Source organism: Symphalangus syndactylus, chromosome X (assembly GCF_028878055.3).
Source record: "Symphalangus syndactylus isolate Jambi chromosome X, NHGRI_mSymSyn1-v2.1_pri, whole genome shotgun sequence".
NCBI lineage: Eukaryota > Metazoa > Chordata > Mammalia > Primates > Hylobatidae > Symphalangus > Symphalangus syndactylus.
Window position 1 is genome coordinate 20,271,673 of NC_072447.2, and position 27,870 is coordinate 20,299,542.

Below are 27,870 nucleotides of genomic sequence, written 5' to 3' on the forward strand. Positions count from 1 at the left end.
CTGAGCTAGAACTGGCCAGCTACACTGCTCCTGAATCCCTGATGTATAGAAATGTGTGAGATGATAAATGTTTGCAGTTTTAACCTAAGGTTTAGAAGAATTTTTTATGCAGCAATAGATAACCAATGCAGTGTCCTAAATGACACAAATGGAAAACAAGATTCTGTGCTGCCAAGGTCTGTGTTTTTACCCACTTATGGAATGTGTGATGTGCATGCCTTGTAGTATAGGTATTTTCATTTCTCATTTTCTCTTCCTTACTGAGAGTCTCCCTGGGATCAGAGGTTGAATGTTATCTGTGTTTCTATCACTGACGGTATCTGGCATGATGACCTTCTCAAAGTAAGATGTCAGTACATAGTTATCAAATGTATAAACGAATAAGGAAGAAAAGATGTTGTATGCATGGTTTCTCAGTCTTTAAAGGAAGAATAGCTACACGCAGCCTGGAATTACCAGACCTTCGTTTGAGAAGCCATATACCTGTGGATCCCTGAAGTGAGAGACAATCTGCTGCCTTCAAGTTGCTGTAGTGTTTTGAATTATAAGCCTAGTATTTGGAGGCCATGGGGAAATAAATAATGCCCAGCACGTCAATGGGTTTTTATGGTTGTTGTTGTTAATCTTTAAGTCCCTCACAGTCCATAGCACATGGTAGATGCCCAATAAATATGCATTGGCTTGAATGACTGGGAAACTGAAAACATAAAGATAACTTATAAATCAGTAGAGCACAACTGGATGACAAAAAGCAAATGATGAGACCCAGAGCTGTAGATGCTGGCCTCTGAACAGGAAGGAATAAAACAGAATGTTGAGCTCAAAACTTAAGCAGGTCATGTGTGCACGTGTAACCTAGAAATACCCTAAGGCAGTAGTTCTAAAAGGGTGATCCCAAGACCAGTAACGGCAACTTCAACTGGGGAATTATGGGTCCCATCTCAGATCTGCTGACTCAGAAGCTCCTGGGATGGGTCCCAGCAATTTGTCTTTAACGAGCCCTCTAGGACGCTCTGATGCTTATGTTTGAGAAACACTACACTGGACCATCTGCTTCAAAAGCAATGAAGACATTGGGTTTAGCACCTCCTTTCAGTAACAATGTACCGAAGACTATCATTCTGAGAAATTCAGCAATAAAATGGATGGGAATTAACCCCAGAACCCATGGTTTTGTGGATGCAGCAATCAGGCAAACCAGGAAACCATGAGCCAATTCTTACCATTACAACACATCACTGAGGGTTTGCAGCAGGAGCTCAAACTCTATTCCTTTTATCACTCAAAGATGTCACCCTGCAACATGATCATCCCCCAATGTATTCATCTCTACAACCATTTCTTTCAGTTATTTCTACCTCCTCCCAACTTGCAGTTTTCTCATCATTGGGAAGACCTTTCATGAACCCTGACAGCATCCCCATAACTACGAATTCTCATATTCTCCTAGCCCCATGCCCATTGGCTGTGCCACTCTGATTAGAGTCATGGTGTCAGATGCATTTATGCTATTGCTTCAGAAGTGTCTTTATCCTCCAGCAGAGCACACACTCCAGGAGGGAGCTGCTGTCTCTTCTTCACCTACTCTCACTGGGCAGTCCAGTGCCTGCCAGTCGACGGGCACTCAGTGATCAGTGTACTAAAAGCACAGCTAAGTTTCAAAAACTTCTGACATTCACATCAAATGTGAGGTTAAAGAGAGTCGCATTAATCCAATTTCTAAAGGTTAAGAAAGATCTCTTCCCAGATAAGAAAAGAGAAGGCATGAATAACAAAACTCTATGTCCATACAAGAGCGGGGAAAGATGTAGTGTTTGATCATTTGCTTAATGGTTTACAATTCACAAGTTTGAAGTTGAAAATACACTGGAGAAAACCAATGTTGCAGTTCCTATTTCCTGAGAGTCAGACATAGAATAAAGTGAAGGCAAAAATTGAATACTATGAAGTGTACTTCCCACCACCAAGTTTAATTTCAGTGCAATTTCAATTGTCTACCATAAATTACACACTGTGCTTTTAGGATACTACCTGACTTCTGAGGATCTAGATGTCTTGCAGTGTGTAAATACTTGTGAATGGGTTTTAAATTACACCATTTCTACTAGCAAGCCCCCTGTTGCCAATTCATATCCAACACTTAACCAGGTCACAATGAAGTTTATTTAGAAAACACACGGAGCATCTCATATCCCTAATCATGGTTTAAAATGAGCAGCATTCAAGTCAAGAGTCTTAATTACAATGATCATTGTTCTCAAATCACACAGCTTAGAAAGGCCCTGGAGACAGGTCCAACTCACTCATTTTACAGTTGAGGGAAGGGAAACCCAACTGTTGATCTTCAGACACCTGCAATGAAATATGAGCCCCCCACTCCACAATGTGTTGATGCAGTGACATGGAGCAGTGGAGTCTCTAAAATCCTCATGACGATGTGAAAGTGATTCTGGAAGACAAGTGTGGCGGGGTGAGGAGCCTGCCCTTCAAACCCAGCTCTGCCCCAAGCTGGCTGCATAACTTCGGGTCCATCCATTATGTACCACATGGGCTATGAGTGATATGTTCATTAATTTGATTGTGACCATTGTTACACAATGTATATGTACATCCAGTCATCACACTGGACACTTTCCATATTACAGTCTTTGTCAAATAAGTATTTTTAAATGAAAAAAATGAATTTAAATAAATAACTCTGTGTCTTGGTGTATGAGTTTCCTAGAGTTACTATCAAAAAGAATCACAAGCCTTATGTCTCAGGAAACAGGAATATACTCTCTCAAAGTTCTGAAGTCTAGAAGTCCAAAATCATGATGTTGGCCATGCTCCCTCTGAGGGTTCTTGGTGAGTATACTTACCTGTCTCTTCTAAATTCAGGGGGTTGCCAGTAATCCTTGGCATTCTCTTTTTGTAGTTGCATCAAGCCAACCTCTGCTTCTATCATCAGATGGCCACCTTCACCCTGTGAGTGTCTGTGTCTTCACACGGTGGTTACGACACCAGTTATACGGAATGAGGGCCACCTTAATCACCTCATTGTAATTACATCTGCAAAGACCTTATTTCAAAATAAGATCACATTCTGAGGTGCTGGGCATTCGGATTTCAATATATCTTTTTGGGGAACACAATTCAATCCGTAACACAGTTCAATCCACAACAGTAAACCAGATTTTATTTGTAAAATTAGAGGGTAAGAATCAAGGTATTTTAGTGTCAATCACTAAAATGTCAAGCCTGGAACAAAGTAGAACAATAAAATTGCACTAGATTCTCTCTCTCTCTCTCTCTCTCACACACACACACACATATATACACACACACACATACACACACACACATATTTAGACCTGGGAATTGAGAAAATGCAAACTTTGGATGGATGGGTGGATGAATTTACTTTCAAACAGGCATTTTATCATCATACAAAAATGACCTTGCCATTTCTACACATTTGCATCACATTGATGAATGAGGTCAGAATATATTCTCTCTGCACATATTCAAAACTGCATCCACCATAAATGTGGAGCACAACTGCAATCAAACTGTATTTGGGAGCAATTTGCACACATACATCAAACACTGTGTGCAATAATGTATAATAAATTAACTTTTCCTTTTCTCCTATAATTGGCTGGAGCCTAATTTATTGACCTATTTCCTTGTAGAGCAAAAACTTCTTGTAAACCCATCCCATTACTTAGTTGGAATATTTTAACCATGGCATCAACATCTTAAAAATGTAACCAAATTTTTAAAAATGTACCCAAGAAGAAGTAAAACACATTTATGAGTGGCTTAATGAAAATAATATCGATTCCTTGTATCAAATATAAATATTAAATAAATGCATATGGGAAAAGAACAGGATTCGCTGCATTATACAATTTTATAGAATGAAAATCTTCTTAACTAGTTGGTGAGTATCTCCCAGACTTTTAGAAATTTGATATGAGGCCGGGCGCGGTGGCTCACGCTTGTAATCCCAGCACTTTGGGAGGCCGAGGCGGGCGGATCACGAGGTCAGGAGATCGAGACCACGGTGAAACCCCGTCTCTACTAAAAATACAGGAAATTAGCCGGGCGTGGTGGCAGGCGCCTGTAGTCCCAGCTACTCGGAGAGGCTGAGGCAGGAGAATGGCGTGAACCTAGGAGGCGGAGCTTGCAGTGAGCCGAGATTGCGCCACTGCACTCCAGCCTGGGCGACAGAGCAAGACTCCGTCTCAAAAAAAAAAAAAAAAAAGAAATTTGATATGGAGTGAAAGTTGGCGCTTCAAATGAAATGAGGCTTATTGCTATTTTATTAACATTGGAATAAAAATAACTGGTTTTGCATATATCCTTTTATTATAGAAAGTGTAAAAGGTGCCCATTTATTATCAAAATTAAAAACGATATTACAAAATAACCTATTATGAGGTCACTTATGACAAATGTTATACTGCATTCTTTGGGGTTGGTGACATTAATTCCGAATCTCTGAGGTTAATAATACATCTTTTAAAAACACATTTGCCACATAAATTCATCTCATATTCACTCACAGAATATCAAAAGTTCTTATTTTGTTGGATAATCTAATTTTAATCAATCAATGTAACAGTTCAGAAAATATAACACCATTTTCAATGAGTCTTAAATTTAATTTTCTGTGCAGCACATTTCTGGTGTTCCCACTGATGTTAATAAGTTCTAATAACTGACAGCTCCCATCAATGTGTTCATATCTGTGGAACAGTAAATCTCATTTTTCACATCAAATGTTCAAATACTCTCTTCCCATCTACTGAGCTTTCATTTGGAACATGATTTTGCCCAATTTTAGATAAGCTAGCTGCATTTCCTTCTGCACTTTGTTCTATCAGATACTTATCAGGGATTTTCTTTTTCTTTATTTCCTGTCTTTGTTTTCTCGTAAGCTCTCACTTATATAAATCAATGCCACCTCCTTTCGGATAACGTGTGTTATATTAACTGTCCCCAAATGTCAATCCGATTCTCATTACAATTGATAGAATTCATAAAGTCTATTCTGGTTATGAAAAACATCTTCCAAAATAATGTGCTTACTATCTCTCATTGCACTCTTTGCCCAGTTTATCTTATCTGGTCATGCCCAGCATACATGTCAGGGCTACTAGAATCCAAAAACCAGTGAAATTCCCCATGTAAAACTTGGAATAAGTACACCTCATTTCATAACAGAGCTTTTTAACTGGGATGGATTTTACTCCCAAGGGGATATCTGAGACTGTCTGGAGACATTGTGGATATCAAACTCAAAAAATAACAGAGGTTGATGAGGATGCAGAGAAAAGGGAATCCATATACACTGTTGATGGGAATGTAAATTAGTATAAGTTCTATGGAAAACAGTATGGAGAGTCCTCTAAGAACAAACATAGAACTACCATCTTATATAGCAATCCCACTACTGGGTACCTAACCAAATAAAAAGAAATCGCTATGTCAAAAGGATACCTGCACGCATATGTTTAACACAGCACTATTCACAATAGCAAAGATATGGAATCCAGCTAGGCATCCATCGATGAATAAGTGAATAAAGAAAATGTGGTATATATGAATAACGAAATATTATTCAGCCATAAAAAGAATGAAACTATGTCTTTTGCAGGAGCATGGATGGAACTGGAGGCCATTACCTTAAGTGAAACAACTCGAAAACAGAAAGTCGAAAACCATATGTCCTCACTCCTAAGTGGGAGCTAAATAATGTGTACACATGGACATAGAGAGTGGAATAATAGACACTGGAGAATCAAAAAGGTGGGAGCGTGGTAGGATGATGAGGAATGAGAAATTACTTAATAGATACAATGTATGTTATTTGGGTGGTGGTTACACTAAAAACCCAGATTTCATCACTATGCAATATATCCATGTAACAAAACAGCACTTGTGCCCGTTAAATTTATATAAGTTTTTTTTAAAACAGGAATGTGTATACGACGGGCACCTAGAAGCTTGAGTCCAGCAATACTATTCAGCATCATACAAGGCACAGGACAGCCACCACAACAAAGAATTATCCAGCCTCAATGTCAAGAGCACCAAAGTTAGTAAATCTTGTTTTGTAAGAGACATGCATCCTTTTAAAATATCTGAGTAAATCAAGTCACATTTTAAATTATACAGAATAGTTGTAAAATTCTCTAGTGCATCCTTGTGTAACAGCTTCCAATGATCTACTAATAATAGTTCACCATCCCTGATACTCGAAGTCTGGATTTATATCATGCATACACACACACTCACAGATACACACACATACACACATACAACTTTCTTCTTAAAATGAGGCATACTTACGTTAGCATAAGAATGATAGCCAACTATTTATAACTGTATACATTAGATTAGTTTGGTTTTCTTTAGTCATATTTTTCCTGTTTTTTAGAGACAGGATCTCTCTGTCACCCAGGCTGGAGTGCAGTGGCACTATCAGAGTTCACTGCCACTATCAGAGTTCACTGCAGCCTCCAACTCCTCGGCTCAAGCCATCCTCCTGTCTCAGCCTCTCCAGTAGCTAGGATTACAGGAGCAAGCCATCACATCTGGCTATTTTTTTTCTTTTTTTCTGTAGAAATGAGGTCTCACTATGTTGTCCAAGCTGGTCTTGAACTCCTGGCCTCAAGCAATCCTCCCTCTTTGGCCTCTCCTTAGCCTCTATCATTCAAAATATCACATGCAATGTGGAGTTCAATAGAACTAATAATTTTAGTTAACTGTGGGTTGGCAAAGAGGAAAAAATTGCAGTTGATTCTTTGTGCGTGCATGTGCGCCCGTTTGTGTGTGTGTGTGTGTGTGTGTGTAATGGTGCAACAAAAGCTACCTTCTGACACCCCTTTATCTTTGCTTCTCATCAGATCTGGATCTCTGCCAGGTACTAGATAACATGAGGCTGAGGTGGGAAGATTGCTTGAGCCCAGAAGTTCAAGGCTGCATCGAGCTATGGTTGCATCACTGCACTCCAGCATGGGCGACAGAGCGAGATCCTGTCTTCAAAATAAAACCTTGTTAAAAATAGATAAAACTGAGATATACTGAGTCCAAAGAGCGGTCACATAGCTGGCCAAATTTACCCAGCAGCATTCCTTCTGGGTAGAACACTACCAAGTCACACAGCATTTGCTCCTGAGGAGTTAGTAACCTAAGACTGTGCATTATGGAAAATACACACGTTCCTTCTAAAATAACTTGACAACTACATTTTCCGATTCTAAACCCCACTTTCATGTAGAGTAAAAAGAGCAGTTTTTTCAACAAGAATGTGCATAAAAAGATAGGGAAGCTATATCAATGAAAAGAAATGTGAAAGACAAATCAACCTATTGCAGTGCTAGACCTTGACCTTGCGTGAGTTACCAAACTATGAGAAGATCATTTTGACAGTTACAACTTTATAGTGGATGATACGGAGGAACTACTGTTGATAATTTTAGGCATGGAAAAGATTCTGCAGCTGTGTAAAATAAAATGGTTCCTATATTTTAGAGCAATGTACAGACATATCTTTAAATGAATTACATCATGCCATAATAAGAATGGAAATATGCATGAAGTTAGATACTAAAGATTAGGCTATCCATTCATAATTGCTGAAGCCAACTGATGGGCACATGGGATCCTTTATTCTATCTTCTCTTCCTTTTTTTGTCATAACCAGAAATTTTCCATAGTAAAATATTCCATAAGGTTTCAAGTGAATACAAATGTTTACAGAAGGGATACAAGAGGGAAAAATGTGTACAGACCAATGCAGAATGTTTTTTGAAACATACAAAAGAAAATAAGCAATGCCCCTATAATGAAGAATGCCCAATTTGAAAATAAGTTAGAGGAGGGAGGAGTGTGGAGTAAAAAAATAAAGAAAAATACATTAGAGGAGCAAAAACATGAATAACCTAAATGTCAAAAAATATATAAAGAACTGAGTATGTTAAAGCATAGTCTTTTGAGAAAATTAACCATGAAAAACAATGCTTATGAAGATTTTTAATAATCCTAAAATAGCTTATGCTATCATATCGTATGAAATGTAAAGTTCAAAATGGTATACATAGAGATATATAGAGATCTAGACATAGAAATATAATGTGAATATCAGTAAAGATATGTGTACAGATACAAAAATAGATATGATTAAGATATAGATAAGAAAAGGTACAATATGATATAGATACAGTTATTGATATGCCGTAGCTATAGACTCTAATATTGGTACAGATACCATACAAAGATGTGATCTACATGCAAATATATATGTATATACATACATATGATATAAATGCAGATAAACACATAGATGTAGATAGAGAATTATCATCTGTGTTTAAAATATTCAGAAAATCCCTGGAACAAATTATACAGTTATTTACTATTAACTACTAGCCTATGGAATGATGATCCAGTTTTACATTTCTTTTTTCAAAGTTTCTGTATTTCTTTCCTATACTACTCTTCATTCCTTCACCATAAGAAAAAAAAACATCCTGCCTTTAAAAGCCTCCTTGAGGCTGGGCACAGTGGCTCATGCCTGTAATCCCAGCACGTCAGGAGGTTGAGGTGGGCGGCTCATCTGAGGTCAGGAGTTCGAGACCAGCCTGGCTAACATGGTGAAACACCATCTCTACTAAAAATACAAAAATTAGCCTGGCGTGCTTGTGGGCACCTGTAATCCCAGCTACTTGGGAGGCTGAGACAGGAGAATGGCTTGAACCGGGAGGCAGAGGTTGCAGTGAGCCAAGATCGTACCACTGCACTCCGGCCTGGGCGACAGAGCAAGGCTCCATTTAAAAAAAAAGAAAAGAGTCCTTGAAGTGGCTACGATTTGCTTATATTCCTTATTCAGAGAATAGATCCAGTTACATGAATTAAAAAAAAAGACTGCTTCTTAAGCAATGCTTAAGTAATAACTGCCTGCATGCAAATTAAAATTTTATGTTAAAACACATCATAAGGTTAAGAGGATGATATCACCTTTTGAAATATTGATGGTTGTGACAAGACACACATAGCCATTCATCTACCCTGATCAATGGGGTCCTCTGGAAGTCTTCTGGTTAGTAACATGTTCCTTCAACTTTATACCTCTTTAGCAAAAGACACTAGGATGAGTGGTGGGAGGAATGCCCCACTCTTAAGCTGTGGTATGGGTGGTTTTGCTTACTGCATAGGAAGTTCGTAGATTAAAGCAATGAAGCATATTCAAGGACACTGTAATGTTTGCCCGTCTACTGAGGTTTCCTGATGGAAGAAGGTGTTTTTGCAAGCTGAGCATCCATGAACCAGCAGGGTTGAGAGTTTCTCTAAGAGTCTTTACCATTGAGTCCCCTCATTTACTTGCTATTCAAGTGAATAGAGTTTCTGGTGTCTACATCATGGCCACAAAGAATATAAAGTAGGATAAGTCACGGTAATGTAGCCCAAAGCATATCCAAAATATCCATGTGTCCATACTGATATAAATGATTGATTAAGTAAACAAAGGGGAGAGACCCATCTTTCTTAGAGAAGAATTCCAAATAATTTATCGATATTCCACCATCCGGAAAGTGGAGCTTAATTCTGCCTCTTCTCCCACCCCCACCCCACTTTAGGGACTTGGTTTCAAAGACTAGACTTGGGGAGGGAGGGGAGAGTACAACTTTACAGCAGAGAAAACTGACAAACTCTCTGTCAGCCAGGTGATCAAAGCCAACATCAACAGCAAAAGTCTTGGGACAGTAGTCACCCTTGCTAGGGTGAGATGAAGGAAACCTTCATCTCTGTGGATTTCCTCCCCCAAACAGATACCCCTGTCTAAAATATCAGACTGGCTCCAGTTAGTGGACATTCTCCATGACATTAATACCTCAAAACTATTAAGGTCATGAAAAACAAGGAAAGACTGAGAAACTGTCACAGACTAGATGAGGCTAAGAAAATAGGGCAAATCCATGCAGTGTGGTATTTCAGATGGTACCTAGGAACAGAAAAAGGACATTAGGTGAACACCAGTGAAATCCAAATAAATTGTGATGTAGGTTCTTAGTAACGTACTGATGTTGGTTCCTTAATTGTAACAGATGGTCACGTAAGATGCGATATGGGTGTGGAGTTAAAGAGTAACTCTCTGTACTATCTTTGCAACCATTCAGCAAACCTGAAACTATCCTAAAAATTTTTTAAAGGTTATTTTAAAAAATGAAAACAGTAGCGCACAAATGTCCTCTAAAAAGATTAAAACAGGTTTGTGTTTTGTAAAAGTAGTCAATGTGTAAGAATCAAAGAGTCAGAATTATCATCTCAGTGGAACAATTCTGCTGGCTTCCAGTCCTGAAACTTTCCACCAAATGGAATAATCAGCACCTTGTTTTAATCCTGCAGAATCAATGCCTCAGTGTACAAAAGCAACAGCAACAAAGTTAAAGTTTGGAAATGTCTCTCCTCTACATAATAAATGGAGCATTCCCAGCGCACTTACTATAAAGCATTGTGGAAAAAAATAATGAACGTCAGTCACACAGTTTTATCCACTGCGGCATTCTCAAGTCCTTAGATGGGGAGTTGTAAAAACCAAAAAACACCACTGACAAGGGCGTCAAGCTGTTTGACAAACAATAATTAATTCTCAGGTCAACAGAAAGCATCTCGATAAAAGCTGTGACTGAAAATACTCCAGGTTTCACAGGTCTGCACTGCAAAAAACAATTACCCCAAAATATGAAGGCCAGGAGTGGAATCGGCTTTTGTTGTTGACGCACAAGACAGTGGGTTCTGTTCTTAACACATCTGCAAGTCCTTATTCTGACCTTCGTTTGCCCTTGAACCAGCCCTCTGAGACAGACTAATCATCACAAAATACAGATTTCACCAAGTCATCTCTCTCTTGGAGAGTTGACAGGTCATATGTGAACCCTTCAATTTGACAAGACACTCCAAGAGACTAACTCCTGCAAATCCAACATCCTATTTTGCCTTCTGTGTCTCTATGAAGCTGAAGATTTCAATGCACAGGCTCACCCGCAAAAGAGGGTCCTGGGGCCTTTTTGCCTCTAGGCCCTTTTGTTTGACTCTTAATCTAATGAAGGTAGATGTTTCTTTTCTCTTGATTATATCTCCCAGGACTAAACATAGATGGAGAGAGAAGTAGAATCTACCACTTTTTGCAGAAAGATAGAGCCAAGTGCGGTGGCTCACGCCAGTAATCCCAGTATTTCAGGAGGTCAGTCCGAAGGATCCCTTGAGCCCAGGCGTTCGAGACCAGCCTGCGCAACATAGTAAGACCCCGTCTCTTAAAAAGAAAAATATGTGTATAGAAAGTTCCCATCACAGACAAAGCACTGTAAGGAAAGGAAAGGATCATCCCTGAAAAAGATCTTATCCTTTCTTAACAATGCCTGAGACACAGCAAGGTGCATTAAACAAATGCAATTAATTAACACTTCAAAAAATGTAAAAATGCTGGGTTCTGACTTACAAATAAAAACGGGGAATGGGAGCGGGGTTAGAAACAGCTAAGGTGCATTTATCATAACTCATAAAACAAAATGAGTTCCCACCAACAAGTTCAGCTTTTAATGCGGGACATGTCTTTTCCTGCTTTCTCTGCTAGTCCCTTTCATAGAAATGATTTATCTGTTTAAATCTCTGCTGCAGAAAAAAGAAAAGTCTGTTTTGAAAAATAAATAATGCACTTTGCTTTATTTTGCCCATTTAAAATTTCTTCTAATTTTGTAAGCTTGTCATGAATTGGCATAAGCAGATATGTTAAAAGTTGGGGGTATTCCTTTTTCGTTTCAGGGATAGTGTTTAAAACTATGGAGATAAATCACGGCTGGGCGTGGTGGCTCACGCCTGTAATCCCAGCACTTTGAGAGGCCGAGGCAGGTGGATCACCTGAGGTCGGGAGTTCGAGACCAGCTGACCAACATGGAGAAAGCCCGTCTCTACTAAAATTACAAAATTAGCCAGGCGTGGTGGTGCATGCCTGTAATCCCAGCTACTTGGGAGACTGAGGCAGGAAAAACACTTGAACTTGGGAGGCGGAGTTTGCAGTGAGCCGAGATTGCGCCATTGCACTCCAGCCTGGGTAACAAAAGCAAAACTCCATCTCAAAAAAAAAAAAAAGGATGAGGATAAATCACTGAAACTCTCTGTGACTCAATTTCCTTGTGTTGTACATGAGGGAATACAAATGATTGCTCAAGTACATTCAAGTCCTAACAATGTGTGATTGATTCTGTTTTCCAATTTCATCATGAGTATCCCAACAAACTGTACTTCAAATTCAATGCAGGCAATTTAGTAGACACTGAAGCATATTTTTACCTTTCCAAATTGAAAGTGGATAACAAGGTAACAACAGCACTCTCCCTGGAGCCATCCTGTCCTGTCTACTCCCAGTGAAGTGAAATAGCTGAAAGATGTGGAGAGTAAATACTCACTTTTTTTTTTTTTTTTTGAGACAGAGTCTTGCTCTGTCGCCCAGGCTGGAGTGCAGTGGCGTGATATCAGCTCACTGCAACCTCCGACTCCTCGGTTCAAGCCATTCTCCTGCCTCAGCCTCGCGAGTAGCTGGGACTACAGGCACGTGCCACCACATCTGGCTAATTTTTGTATTTTTAGTAGAGATAGGGTTTCACTATTTGAACTCCTGACCTCAAATGATCCACCCACCTCGGCCTCCCAAAGTGCTGGGATTACAGGCACGAGCCATAGTACCCAGACCAGACCTTTTCTTAATTTGAAGAGAGAATTTTTTTTCCATCAAATAGGTGTTGGAAGGATGTCAGATAAGAGCTGGGATGGGGAGAGGAAGTAAGGAGGAAAGAGAAGCAGCTCCCTTCCATTCTGACCTGCTGTGGCAAGAATCCCGGGACTAGCAAGACCAACAGGATGCAGCTGGCTTCACTGAACATAATTTGCTATGAGCATCTTTAGGAACACACGCTGCTGGATAAATTCCCTTCTGGGAGAGGCCACAACTGACCACTACATGGAAGAGACAGCTGCTTCTTCACTAGCCAATGAGGCATCGCCACCCAAGTGTGACCAAATGCCTCTGAGGCTCAGCCCCTCACTCCAGAACGCCCCCAGGTACCTGAAGATGCTCCAGATTTGGGGGCTGCACCGTCTGTGGTTTCTCTACATTAAACAGTATTTTTGTGGAGTCAGGGGTGAGGGAGTATGGTTTACTTTCAAATATAGTTTTGTAAACTCCTTCTCTGTTTAGTTTTTGTTTGTTTGTTTTTCATAAGCTATGTTTAAAGTCAAGAGAGAAAAGGTAAATGCATACCCTGGAATTATTCAGCAACAGAATAACACCAATCAAATTCTGTCCACATAAATGAGGCATCTGAATTCTTTTTAAGAGATGGAGTGTCACTCTGTTGCCCAGGCTGCAATGCAGTAGTGAGGTCATAGCTCACTGCAGCCTCAAACTCCTGATACACTCCTCAAGTGATCCTTACACCTCAGCCTCCTGAGTAACAGGGACTACAGACATGCACCACCACACCTGACTTCTTTTTAAAATTTTTTCATATGGATGGGGTTTCCTAGACTGGTCTCAAAGTCCTGGGCTCAAGTAACCCTCCTGCCTTGGACTCTCAAACTGCTGGAATTACAGGCATGAGCCACTGTACCCAGCCACATTTGAACTTTTTACCAATACTGCTACAGCATTACAGGTAGAATAATTATTCTTTGAAAATCCTTCAGGAAGATGTGTTCCCCAATAAAAAGTGAGCTATGTATGCCTATGTAAATGGATGTGTCATTTACATATGCAAATATATGCATATAATTTACATATGTCTATATAACATCAGGATACATGTTGGTGTAGAAAGAAACAATTTTTTATTAATTAGGATCTGACTAGATTAAATGCCCAAATACATTTGATTGTGAAATGACTAGACACATAACTTCCTGTGTAATTTTAAGTTAATTTTTATAAATTATGTCATATTCTAGTTATTCATTTAAGGGAGGCTTATCAATTGAGATATCAAATAAATCCTGGAAGGTTATTTTACTGGTGAAATTGTCATGGCAGACTGAATCATAGTACACAACCACTGTCACACAAATTCTATGTGAAGCTATGTGTGAGTTATTATCCTGTCCTTGTAATATAGTACCGTTTAATCTCTACCATGAACCTAGATTGTCAGAAGATTTTTTTTCTGAGGTATTGATTCCCTCACTAGGGTTGGTTGGTTGGTTTTATGCTGCAACAAATTCAGATTTCCCCCACTTTCTACTACTACCATTCCTGTGTCTGCTTTATATTTTCAGTCTCTGCACAGGTAACGGGTATTTAACTTCCATGTAACTTGTTACCCTTTCTCCCTGGGTCATCCTTATTCTTTGTTACTGTTTTAGACAGCATGAAGGGCCTTGTCTTGACCTTCCTATTGGGTTACATTTTAGCTAGTAACCAGAACCCTCTGTGGTCATAGGCAACTAGAAACCCAAATGTAAGGGTTCTGATTGTGGTTTATTTATATTTGTTTTCATTGCTGTTGTTATTTTCTAAATGTCTTGTCTACTTCTCATTGGTTCTGATGCACTAAGTCTATCTGTTCCACATAATTCTCTGTAATGGGATCTACATTATTCATTTCTTCCCACAGCATACAGTTGGCATGTGGGTAAATTTGCAATACGAGCATGCATGTTAAGGCTTCTTCAGCCAACAGAGAAAGCCTGCTACCTCAAGGCTAGGACAAACCTACCCTCAAAAGCATTACCTAAGACAGGCAGCCTTCTCCCCTCCCTCAAGAATCATATTAACTACATGATGTTTATCAAATACTTTCATCTCCTTGCTCATCAACTGTAGTAGTCTGTCTGCTGACGAAGTTAAAATCGAACTATATAATCACCCTCTGAGAATTCAAACATGAACCTAATTCCTAATATTTGGGCTATGTAGCTGTGATGATTTTGCCTTTATTTAAGAAAGGTGTATGAAGACTGAATCAAGCTGTTGTTTTCCTTAACTTTTGACATAGGACATGAGAGATTAAACACACACACACACACACACACACACACCAGAAGGAAAATTCTGTTAAAAACTATTTGTTCTTAAACATAAAACCAGAGGTGCAAAATAACATTAGCGTATGGTTAATATAGGAAAGATAAGCAATTTCATCTTCTTTGTACATCACTTATTGGTACTCAACAAGTTTTGAATAAATTCGTGAAATAAAGAAAAAAACCAACAAGTTCATATCTCCAAGTAGTGTTGGTAATTTAAACACTTTCAAGTATCTTCATACCCTGTTAGTACTACTTTCTGCTCTGTGTCAACAGAAGTATTCTCAACACTCCTGTGGTTAATTTGGTTAAAACTCATTACAAAGAACCCTAAGTTATCTATCACAGCTGCTAAACCCATTAGTACAGGAGACTTTAAGGCCATAATGTGTCCATTTTCAGGATATAATTAAAGAGAGGCAAATGATATATGGTTTTCCAAAAATATTGGACCAGGGAGCCTCTTCAAGAAAGAATCCCTGATTCGGGAGTTCTTGTACTTTTGTTTGTTTGTTTGTTTGTTTTGTTTTGTTTTTATTTTATTTTTTATTTATTTATTTATTTATTTATTTTATTTTAGGGTTTTAGGGTACATGTGCACAATGTGCAGGTTTGTTACATATGTATCCATGTGCCATGTTGATTTCCTGCACCCAATAACTCGTCATTTAGCATTAGGTGTATCTCCTAATGCTGTCCCTCCTCCCTCCCCCCACCCCACAACAGTCCCCGGAGTGTGATGTTCCCCTTCCTGTGTCCATGAGTTCTCATCGTTCAATTCCCACCTATAAGTGAGAACATGCGGTGTTTGGTTTTTTGTCCTTGCGATAGTTTACTGAGAATGATGTTTTCCAGTTTCATCCATGTCCCTACAAAGGACACTAACTCATCATTTTTTATGGCTGCATAGTATTCCATGGTGTATATGTGCCACATTTTCTTAATCCAGTCTATCGTTGTTGGACATTTGGGTTGGTCCCAACTCTTTGCTATTGCGAATAGTGCCGCAATAAACATACGTGTGCATGTGTCTTTATAGCAGCATGATTTATAGTCCTTTGGGTATATACCCAGTAATGGGATGGCTGGGTCAAATGGTATTTCTAGTTCGAGATCCCTGAGGAATCGCCACACTGACTTCCACAATGGTTGAACTAGTTTACAGTCCCACCAACAGTGTAAAAGTGTTCCTATTTCTCCACATCCTCTCCAGCACCTGTTGTTTCCTGATTTTTTAATGATGGCCATTCTAACTGGTGTGAGATGGTATCTCACTGTGGTTTTGATTTGCATTTCTCTGATGGCCAGTGATGATGAGCATTTCTTCATGTGTTTTTTGGCTGCATAAATGTCTTCTTTTGAGAAGTGTCTGTTCATGTCCTCTGCCCACTTTTTGATGGGGTTGTTTGTTTTTTTCTTGTAAATTTGTTTGAGTTCATTGTAGATTCTGGATATTAGCCCTTTGTCAGATGAGTAGGTTGCAAAAATTTTCTCCCATTCTGTAGGTTGCCTGTTCACTCTGATGATAGTTTCTTTTGCTGTGCAGAAGCTCTTTAGTTTAATGAGATCCCATTTGTCGATATTGGCTTTTGTTGCCATTGCTTTTGGTGTTTTAGACGTGAAGTCCTTGCCCACGCCTATGTCCTGAATGGTATTGCCTAGGAGTTCTTGTACTTTTTAAAGAATCTTCATAAAATATTTTCCTCTGAGACAATGCAATCTATGCCCCATCTTTAAGCAATCCTAGCTCACCCGTACGAGTAACGTTGTCTATTTTTAAGGTTATCTCATTATTCTAAAAGACTTTAAATAGTTGAAAAATAAATTATGTGAGGGATGGTAGAGTTTGAAACAATTATCTGTGATGTTACCAGATATGTTAGACTAAAATATATTAGAATCCAAGGTATTGTTCATGCCTTAAAAATGCTGAAATATCTGACTGTTGCTTATTAATTTTAAAAAGAATATAGGAAATAGCCATTAATTAATGAGGCTGTTTCCACAACCACATGAAAAAAAAAAAGCTCATAGGTGCCTGTATGTTTTTGTTGAATCAAAGTAATCTGCTTTATGTATGCATTTATTCATAGAATTTACTAAAATCAAAATCAAGGTTTTATAAATATAGGGTTTGACAAAGTTTTAAAATATAACCAGCTATACAAATTGGCATGTGGGAAATTCTATTAAATTGTCATGAGCATGCTTCTTTGTCATTCCAGGAGTCTTTCTTTTCATTACTCTTTCCTATTTGATCTATTCTTCTATAGAATTATCTTCTTTTTCTCTCTAACACTTTAAGGATCCCTGAGACCTTGTCACTCATCCAAATAGAATAAAGGAATGAGGGAAGAAAGAAGGAAGGGAAGAAGGAAGGAAGGAAGAAAGGACGGAAGGAAGAAGGGAGGGATGGAGGAACGAAGGGAGGAAGGGAAGGAACGAAGGAAGGAAGGAAGGAAAGAAGAGAAAAGGAAGGAAGAAAGGAGGGAGGGAGGGAGAAGGATGATAGATGGAAGGGAAGGAAAGAAGGAGGGAAGGAGGGAAAGAAGAAAGGAAGGAAAGAAAGAAGAGAAAAAGGTAGGAAGGAGAGAGGGAGGGAATGAAGGAAAGAAGGAAGGAAAAAAAGAAGAGAAAAAGAAGGAAAGGGGGAAGGAAGGAAGGAAAGAAGAAAGTAAGGGAAGAGGAAGAGGGAAGGAAGCTGTGGTTTCTGTGCACCATTAACTAACAATAGCTCCTGTGAACCAGCCTGGAAGTTCATTCACCACATATAATATAGTTTCTTTTGGAAAATGCATGTCAAAGTATATATATGGTTTGTGTATATATACATATATATACACACATATAAAATTTGCATGTACTTTTCATACAAAAGAACAAGAACAATATATATACATACACATATATTTTATTACAGATGTATATGGATTTTACTATTATTTATAATCGTTACATGTACATTGTAATATACACTAAATTATACTTAAATGAGTTGTATTCAATATATAATAAATTATAAATATATAAAACTAATTTGTATTATATATTTATATGGCTTATATATGCTATATATTAATATATAATTTATATTTATATAATACATGTTTAAATAAATTGTATTTTGTATAAATAAGTTTGCAATGGCTTTTGAAATACATCTAGTTTAAGTTATAAAGGCTTTCACCAGTAATATAAATTGCATATAAATACAATTATATAAATGTACATAAATACAACTATCTAGAAATAAATATATATTAAATGGCTATTGTAGATGATGGTTTTATTCAAGTATGTAAGTTGCATACAAATACTATTGTATAAATGTACATAAATGCAATTGTATATAAATAATTACATATTATCTGTAGAAATTAAAATGAATAATGTATGATCTGTATGTTTATATGCACCCTATTTTTTATATATACATACATACATCATATATATATATATGTATGTACGATGAAGGCTCTGTAGATATAATTTGCAAATAAAACTATTTTATGCATCTTATTTATACTGGTGGCTGTAACTGACCTAGCCCATTTCTTTCTGCACACCTGTATACTGATGTTTCGAAAACATAAGTCTATTTACAGTCTCATCATGTGTAGGTAGAATTCTAAAGAACCTGTGCACAGTGGTGAGTGAACAACCTAAATGAGAAACCCTCTAGCATTCATTCACTTTTGCTCCTGTTGTCACCTGGGATTGTCAATGCATTTCAGTAGGTGCAATGTGAATGAGTAGTGCACATTAAATTTGAATTCAAGGAAGTGTGCAGGAAAAGAGGGACCCAAGAACATAAAGAGACTGTAATGAGGCTCTCAGCTTTTGTGACCTCAAACTTCTCCATATTTATTCAAAGTGAATGCAGAGTTTCTGAAGCTGGGCCGATACAATGCTCTACTGACCTTCCCACAAGGCTTCAATGGGAACAGTCTCTCAGCAAAGCCTTTGGGCACCAAGAGAAATAAAGGTAAGAATCTTCTACAAAGGCAGATAAAAGGGTTATGAGTTTAGCCTTGGTAAAGGGTGCCCAGTTTGATCTTTGTAAAAGTTGTCTATTTCTCCGTACAAGTATACAACATTGCACAATATTGATGGACAAGAGAGGGTAGAATTTTGTCACACATATAGATAGTTTCACTATAAACATAGGTGATAACACCTTTTTTGGAATTAGCACTCAAATTAGAAAAAAAAAGCTTCCGGGAGACTTACAGAAAATGGACACCTATCCCTTAAACACATACTTTCTACTTACTTAGGTCTCATGTTAATGAATGTCTTCACTCCTAAATGAGGAGTACATCCAGACCCATCATAGGTAACTTTATAACTTTCTTTCTTCTTTTTTTTTTTTGAGACAGAGTCTCCCTCTGTCACCCAAGCTGGAGTGCAATGATGGCATGATCTCGATCTCGGCTCACTGCAACCTCCCCCTCCCATGGTCAAGCAATTCTCCAGCCTCAGCCTCCTGTATAGCTGGGATTACAGGCACAAACCATCACACCCAGCTAGTTTTTGTATTTTTAGTAGAGACAGGATTTTGCCGTGTTGGCCAGGCTAGTCTTGAACTACTGACCTCAGGTGATTCACCCACCTCAGCCTCCCAAAGTGCTGGGATTACAGGCGTGAGCCACCACGCCCGGCCAACTTTATAACTTTCATTGTATATTTTCTATTTTTATTTATTTATTATGTTTTATTTATTTACTTATTTATGTATATTTTTAGAGCTAGGGTCTTGCTCTGTCTCCCAGGCTGGAGTACACTGGCGTAATCATAGCTCACTGCAGCCCCGAACTCCTGGGCTCAAGTGATCCTCCCACCTCAGCTGGAACCACAGGTACTTGCCATCATGCCCGGCTAATTTGTTTTTAATTTTTGTTTCTTTGTGGAGTTGGGGTCTCACTCTATTACCCAGGCCAGATGTTATGAATTGTTTAATATAACATAGGTTTGGTGAATGATGACGATAAGAAAAGGAAAATAATGGAAAACCACATTTTTCCTTCTTATATTTTATATATATATATTTGCTTTTATCTAATGTGTTGCAATGGCTGACAAAAACATTTTCGGCGAGGACTAGTTCCTAGTTAATGTGTTGGCATATGCACACATGTATGTGTATACACCCACTCATACTGCCATTCTTACCATGTAGCTTCAGGGCATGAAGGCATATTGTCTCACTTAGGAAAACAGTTAACAATGACATATTTTGTTTGTGAAAACATGCATTTACCTTTGTGAGTTTCCCCACCTAACCCATTCACAGAGTTATAGTCACAGAGAGTAGTGAGGATTGGAACAAGTTAAAGGCACTCAGTTGCAGTGAGTTTCCTCTGCCCTCATCCCCCATGCTTTTGAGACCACAGTTCCATGCTAAACAGCTCTGACCATTGGAGTCACATGGCTGCCTCACTGAGTTCTTGGACTTGCCCGTCCCATACTCCAGAGCCACATATTGGTGGTGTTGAAATACTAAACGTGGAAAATGGCACTGCATGCAACTTCACCACAGCCATCATCACAGAACCAAACAGGCCTTTTCCACACCTTACGAAAACAAACCACAATTCACCATGGCTCTTTTCTCAGTGCCAATAACACTTTTAGTAACCTCAGTCCTTTTTTTTTTTAAGGATCCAAAAACTTACCATGTAATGCAACATGAAACAACCCAAGTTCCTTTTCAGCTTATATGACAGGCTAAGTTTCACACCTGAAAAAGGTGCCCTTAGCAAAATACGTGTCCCCTCTCCCCACCCAAAGCATACAAACAACCAAACAAAAACAAACAGAGAAAATGAGCCTGGATGAAGGGTTGATGTGGGAACCGGGAGAGATGCCCACAGATGTTAATAAAATCACATGCCTGGGGTGATGGCTTTGAGATCCAAGTTTTCATCATCCAATCAGGTACTGGCCTCTTAAAACCAAAATGATCACCGGTATTGACAGGTGGAGCTAAGAAAGTCCCGTTGTAAGCCAAAAATAGCGCTCTGTTACTTTGACAAACTATGATTTCTTTATATAATATACATTTTAAATAAAACAACCCACACAAAATTCGGGGTCATTTATCCACATTTCCAGAGAGCAGTGAAAGCCTAGATCATTTCATTAGCACTATACTGAAATTAACATTTCTCTCTTTGAAATGTATTCCTCAACTAATGAGAACTTAAATGTTCATTGTACTTCATCTCTTTTCTAAATTATGGAGGATTACTCTTTTCCTGTCTCAAATAAATTCAATAAAACCTCATGATATGGTTTGGCTTTGTCTCCACCAAACCTCATCTTGGATTGTAGCTCCCATAATCCCCACATGTCGTGGAGGGATGTGGTGGGAAGTAATTGAATCACGGGGGCAGTTTGCCCCATGCTATTCTCACGATAGTGAGTAAGTTCTCACAAGATCTGTTGATTTTATAAGGGATTTCCCCCTTCACTCGGTTCTCATTCCTCTCCTTCCTGCCATCATGTGAAGAAGGAAGTATTTGCTTCCCCTTCCACCATGATTGTAAGTTTCCTGAGGCCTCTCCAGCCATGCTGAACTGTGAGTCATTTAAACTTCTTTCCTTTATAAATTACCCAGTCTTGGGTATGTCCTTTTTAGCAGCCTGAGAATGGATTAATACACCTCATCTCACTATATATATAATAAAAAGATATATAGTGTATTTTTACATACATGATGCAGACCTTACTATAATATGTATTACCATATATATGTTATATAGTAGGATACATATCTTACTATATATAGTTTTATATATATGTATTTTAGTATTGTTGGGGTTAGGTCTGTTCTCCTTCAGGTACCATTTCTGGGAAGATGAGAGTGCCTTGGGAAGATGTGGCGTATGGAGGTGTTCCGCACACACCTGGGACACGTGAACTCAACACGAAATGTCTAAAGTTTGAAATCTCAGCCCGAGGTAGATGGGCTGTTTTCCACCACCAACCTTCCACTCCCCGTAATGATTTTATGAGCCTTTTATTTACTTATTTTTTGTTTAATGTAACCACCTGCAGAGGGAAAGCCTTTTCATCTACACATTTATTCAAAGCCTATAAATGGCACAATGACAAACTGCTAGGAGATATCACCTTCTTTTTTTCTTGTTCATGTATGCTACTCTGCTCCAAGAAAAATGAGGAAGGGCTTCCTACACTGCCGTTCACTTAACAAAGAACAGTGGAGCTTTTCAAAGTCCAAATGTAGGTTGTTTAGAGAAAAATGACAAAACTGGAAAATATTCGTTGAGTGAATGGTGGTAGAGAGCACAACAGATGACCTAATTGCCTCAGCAGCCTGGGCTTCAATTTTGATTCTCACTTTCTCTAATTGACTGTGCAAAAGATATATCTTTGATTTAAAACTGGTAGCTCAGGAGTTTAAGAAACCAGTGGTGGCTATTCAAATCTGTCTGAATATCCATTCACATAATTAAATAGGAGACGAAGTCTCTCCTCTGAAAAAGTACAGTACTCAGACAAAAACACACACAAAAAGAGCAACAGATTTAAACTAAACTGAACATATTTCCCCATTTGGGAATAGAATACACATTGTTAAAAGTCAGAAAGCAGTACAGAAAGAATACATTCTGGTTTACAAACTAAAATCGTGTCTCTTACACTTGACATTCATATCCTAAGACCAACTCTCACCATATTCGGAATTTAAGTATATTTTAACCAGATAAGCCTATCTTTAGAAGGAGGATATTAAAGGACTTAAAATATTTGTATACTGCTACTTCATTTGCATGCAATGCATTCGCTCAACAAGCTGCATTATTGACGATATTCAACAGTATTACGAAAGGTTTGAAATGTGGTGTACCAATTAAAAAGAAAGAATGTTAAATGGAGGTCATTCCCTCATGCACTTGAATGTTTAGTTTTGTGAGAACCTTTTGGTTGTGGTCTAGAAATAAAAGCACAGTATTCCAAACGGCTTTTAAAGAGACCCCTGCACTTCCAAAAGCAAGTCTCTGTTGCGGAGTCAGTCAACACTCTCATCTTTGTGGAGAGACTATAAGCTTTCCACAAATTACTGCACACAAAACAATGAAATAGCCAAGTTCACAAATTTTAAAAAATCTATATATTTACCATTAGGCTACATTCCAGGCCAACAACTATGAACTTTCAAATTCCTTCAAGTCTGCTTGTAAATTTCACAGCATCAAGATAACTTCATTATCTACCTTATGCAGCCACCAGTCCCTTACCAAGTATCTGTTACATTCTTAGGTTTGGGTAAAAATCAGCTAGGTTACCGGTTTGAGGGCCAACTGTATATTCGGCATTAGTTTATTTAAATAAAATGCAAAGAAAAGCAACAATTCGTCCACTGTAGAAGAAAACATCAAAGCATCTTTAAAACTGCATCCATGCACAGGCATTATTATGAAAATGCAATTATTATTCTGGTTTCAAAAAAAAAATGAAGCCTCCCATTTTAATCTAATGACTTAAAACTGATGAAGTAATTTTCCACCTGCTACAACTGGCCCTGATTATGTTCTTACATGTCAAACAAAATACTCTTTAAAATGACCATATATATATATATATATATATACACACACATATATATGTAGAAATGTAGAATGCGTGTGTGTATGTGTGTATACACACATACACATTCTACATTTCATTGAGTAATAAAATACTGAATTTCTAATCTGAGAAAATACAGGCTTGCAGAGTTCTCCATGAAATTCCTGTATTCTTAATTTTAGGATACACAGAAATTCCATATTTTTTTCTGGAAATACAGGGTTTAATGCAACCATGTGCCATTAGCCACCCCTCCCCCTCTTAACATTTTGCTCATTTCCACAGGAAAATCTATGCTGAGGATTAATGGATTACTGCTAACATCTTCCCCACAGCCAACTAAAGGTATGAAATAATTCTCCACTCTCCAAATCGGCCCCCACAAAACTGCAGATTTCTTTGCTATCTGATTTCACCCCGCTCTGCCATCCCCTAGGAAAAGGCTCAGTGCGTCCATTCAAACCATGCAGGTCTCTTGCAGTTTCTGCCGCTTTGTTCTCATCAAAGTCAGGTGTTTGCACCCTGGCCATTTAATTTCTAGCTGGGGAAGGAAGCTACCCCGGATTTCTTAAGCATGCACTTCTATGTTGCCCGCAGAACGCCCACACAAACTGGCAATTCTGCTTCGTCAGGATAACGAGGTCTCCCTAAACTTTTTCTTTTCCTTTTTTTTTATTTCTTCTTTTTTTTTTTTTTTTTTCTTTTGCTTTTGCCTTCCTCACATCACAGGAAGGGCTGATTCTGAGATGGGAGCTCACGCACACCACCCCCTTTTAAGAAAATGTAAAGCAACGAGCTCCGATGTAAGCCCTACGGGCAACGGATGCCTTCAAAAAGCATAAGATAAGAGCAACAACAACAACAACAAACCACCGCCCCCCCCAAAAAAAATGACCAAATAGAAATAAAATAAAATAAAAATAAAAAGAAGCCATACTACCACCTTGTGGATTCAGCTCGCAAGAACATCACCTGCTTAGTTCCAAAACCCCCACCCAACCCCCACCCCAAATTCCTTAAGTTGGGTCTAAATGACACATCGGGATCCTCCGTCCTCACTCCCCGCAGACTCGCCCAAGCCCTAGGCCGAATTCGTGACGCGCGCGCCCAGCGCCCGCGCGAGTTGCAAGCCCGGGCGCACCGCAGGGGCCAAAACCCCGCCAGAACCTCCTAGGACCCCTCCACGCGGCCTCCTGCACCCCCTCCCCCGCCATCCCCGAGATAGCAGCAGCACATACATAAAAAGAGGCTGACACCTGCCGTAGGTTCAGAGGAAGAAGCCAGAGAAAAAGAAACCCGCAGTCCGAAAAAAAAAAGCCTTCTGGGGAAGGAGAGGGGTATGATGCGGAGGCCGTCCTCAGGATGCCCCTCGCCCTCCATGCAGAACATCCGTTCCCAGGGTGGCCCGGGCCAGGCCTCGGGGGTGCAAGGGTTGACCTGACCCCCCTGCTCCCGCCCCCGCCGCTCCGGGAAGAAAGGGCGCTGTGTCTGGCGGCGAGCAGGCGCCGGAATCGTGCGCCCGGGCCCAGGGTTGCACCGGGCACTGGGCCCCGATACCGGGGGCGCAAAGCTCCGGTTGCGGCCCAGGAGAACCCCGCCAAGGGACCCCAGCCTACCGGTTCTCGGAGGGGCGAAAGAGCCAGGTCAGGTTGAGGGACAGGAAGAGGAAGGGGTGTCCAGGGGACTGACTGAAGGATGAGAGTGTTCCCCGGGGTAGCGACGGGCCTCTTGGAAAACCAGAGGCGGAGGAAGCAGCCGCGGAGTGGAGGGCGCAGGCCGAGACCTGGGCCTCTCCTCCCACAGCAAGCCCCCCACCCACGCATCATCTGCAGCCCAGCGGCACCTACCTCCCTCTCCCTACCTCATCCCCGCTTGCGCTTCCGCAGGTCAGGCCACGCGGGTGCCAGCGCGGGCTGGGGGCGCCCCAGCCGCGGCCTTGGGGAGGGGTCAGGACTGAAGTTCACTCGCTCCCTGCGTGGTCTCGAAGCCCCTCGCCCACCCCCCACTGTCTCCTCCGCCTCCGGCTGCGCGCTTGGCGGATCTTCTCCATCGGTTCTGCTCACTGGAGTGGGAAGGGGCTGAGCCGAGTCGCGCGGGAATTGGGAGGCGGGGAAGCGGGGAGGCGGGGGAAGAGACGAGATGAAATCGGCCCGGGACAGCAGAGAGGCTTGGGATAGGACGGAAGGGAAGAGGGGGTGGCGGCTGCGTTTTCCAGGGCTGTAGGGGTGGTGCGGCTCTTGGAACCGATTCCTCAGCCTCCTCCTCCGTCCCCACATCGGGGACTGGCGGACCGTGCGCCCCGCAGGCTTTACACTCCCCCCACACCCTCGCTCCGAGAAGGGGTGTTCTCAGTGGGCACCAACTAGGGCTCCAGATCCCCCGAGACCCAGACAAGGGCTCCGGTAGTCTGTCCTCGCAGCTTCCAACTTTTCCGCTCCTTCGGAAAAGCGGGCAGTTCAGAGATGGTTCCCAGGGCGGCAGCTGCAAGCCCCTCCGCGCCCCCCTCAAAGGTTCAGACTACACTCAAAGGCTCCCGAAGAAGCAAAACCACCAGCTCTACCCTCCTTCTGCGGCTTGCCTCACCCTTCCCACCCGCCTCGAAACCCACACACACGGGAAAGGGGTGCATGGAGCCCGCTCCCCGGTTTGCAGAAGCAGCCCGGAGCTACCGTCATTTCATCTTCACGCGGGGTCTCCAGCGCGCCTGGATCGTTCCCTAGCCAAGGCAAGCCAGGTCTAATCAATCACGTGCGTTATTTCGTGCATCACCCAAGCCGTCATCTTATCCGAGGCCCGGAGATGAAGGAGGGAAAAAAAAATCGCTTAAATGCAACCCCAACCAAGCCTGTTTTCCCTTTTTCTTTCTGGTTAACAGCACCCCCCCAACCCCTCAAAAAAGCACCCCAGGCGGTGGTAGCTGACAGTTTTCTTAAAGAAGAAGGGGGTGTGGGGGTGGGGGGGGTGGACAAAAAGAAAAGAAAAGCCTCCCATGCCTCACAGTTTGCAGAAGTCTTCCTGCCTTCACCATCTCCAGCCCTGGCCGCTTCGCTCCTTCTCTCCCTGTACTGCAGATACATATATATGTTTTTCCTCCTCTCCCCGCCACAGTCTTCTGTTTATTTGTGTGGAAGGCAGCGCTACTTTGTAAACACATCACACACGGCCCCAGAGCCGTTCAAATAGCTGATTGCAGCAAAACGCGTCCAAACAACGGTGGTCCGGATTTTTCTCTTTAAGTGAAAATAAAACCAAATATTTCTGTGGAGAGGTTGCATGTAAAAACCGTATGAAGGTCCACACTCCCACCCGCACCTAAGAAATGCAGCGAGACAGATGGGAGAAAGTCCTGTCCAAATTTTCCAAAAATAATGTTAATAATCATAAAAGGAAAAAAATAAAGATCAGATGAAGTGAAGCTCAAGTATCTGCAGTGAGGCTTTCCATCCTTTGCTGCAAGTCAAAATGTTTAAACGGCTTTTTAAAATAAGGAGAATAATATCCCAGAGACACGTCTTAAAACTGCACCTACCTTAGCTTTGGAAGAGCTGCATCGGCCGTTAAGAGTTCTTTTTACACGTCCAGATTTTTCTAGGGAACCCGAAACGAGGTATGATTCAGGAGGATGTATTGAAAGCCCAGGAGCCTTCCCCTTCTGGAACCCCCCAACTAGATTCGCTCATCCAGAGGAATGCAAGAGCCACCAACACCGCCTAGTTTGGAGGAAATTCGTTGTTTCTGCCGTCAATAGTCTGTGGACGGGCAGAACAAGCATTACAATTGAAGCAGGAAGGGCCGAGCTAGTGGCTGAATAAGAGCTCTGTGCTAAGAGACAGAGAAGGGAGAGAGACGGTTCTGCAAGAAAAAGAGAGATTGAGGAGAGAGGTCCTGCTGTCTCCGGGGCTCTCCCTCTGCCATTGGACCAAACTGAATGAAATTTACAAAGCCAGCAGCCAATAGATCTCCGGAGTCGGCCCCATCACTACAGAAACCACATCCACAGCTACAACCTCATGCAAAGAGCTGCTAATCCCAATGCAAACCAGCTGTAACGGAGAGATCCCGGGTACCCCGGAGATAGAGCAGGTGGGCATGGCACGCGGTGCCACCGCGCCAGACGCGTACAGCAAACCTTCTTCCTCTTTGCTTTTTTAGGACTCTCTAGATACCCTCCACACCAAACATGCTACAGTATATGAAAACATCTTTAAC

At 40.6% G+C, this 27,870-nt stretch overlaps 2 protein-coding genes across 6 annotated transcripts in view; one reads left to right on the plus strand and one right to left on the minus strand.

The window, feature by feature from the left end:
- Positions 1–27,565, minus strand: part of LOC129475227 (neuroligin-4, X-linked) — a 342,496-nt gene extending 314,931 nt beyond the window's left edge. For 2 of the 5 annotated variants that reach the window (XM_055267361.2, XM_055267358.1), the window contains exon 1: positions 25,523–25,645. The gene's annotated coding sequence lies outside the window, so the exon portion shown is untranslated. Of the gene's footprint in view, positions 1–25,522; positions 25,646–26,330; positions 26,491–27,190 lie in introns of those variants that run through there. The other 3 variants (XM_055267359.2, XM_055267360.2, XM_063634377.1) reach the window with 3 other exon arrangements.
- Positions 24,897–25,743, plus strand: LOC129475230 (uncharacterized). Its single transcript, XM_063634379.1, has one exon. It carries the CDS (start codon positions 25,357–25,359, stop codon positions 25,741–25,743), a length of 387 nt encoding a protein of 128 aa, XP_063490449.1. The 5' UTR covers positions 24,897–25,356.
- Positions 27,566–27,870: the final 305 nt, after the last annotated feature.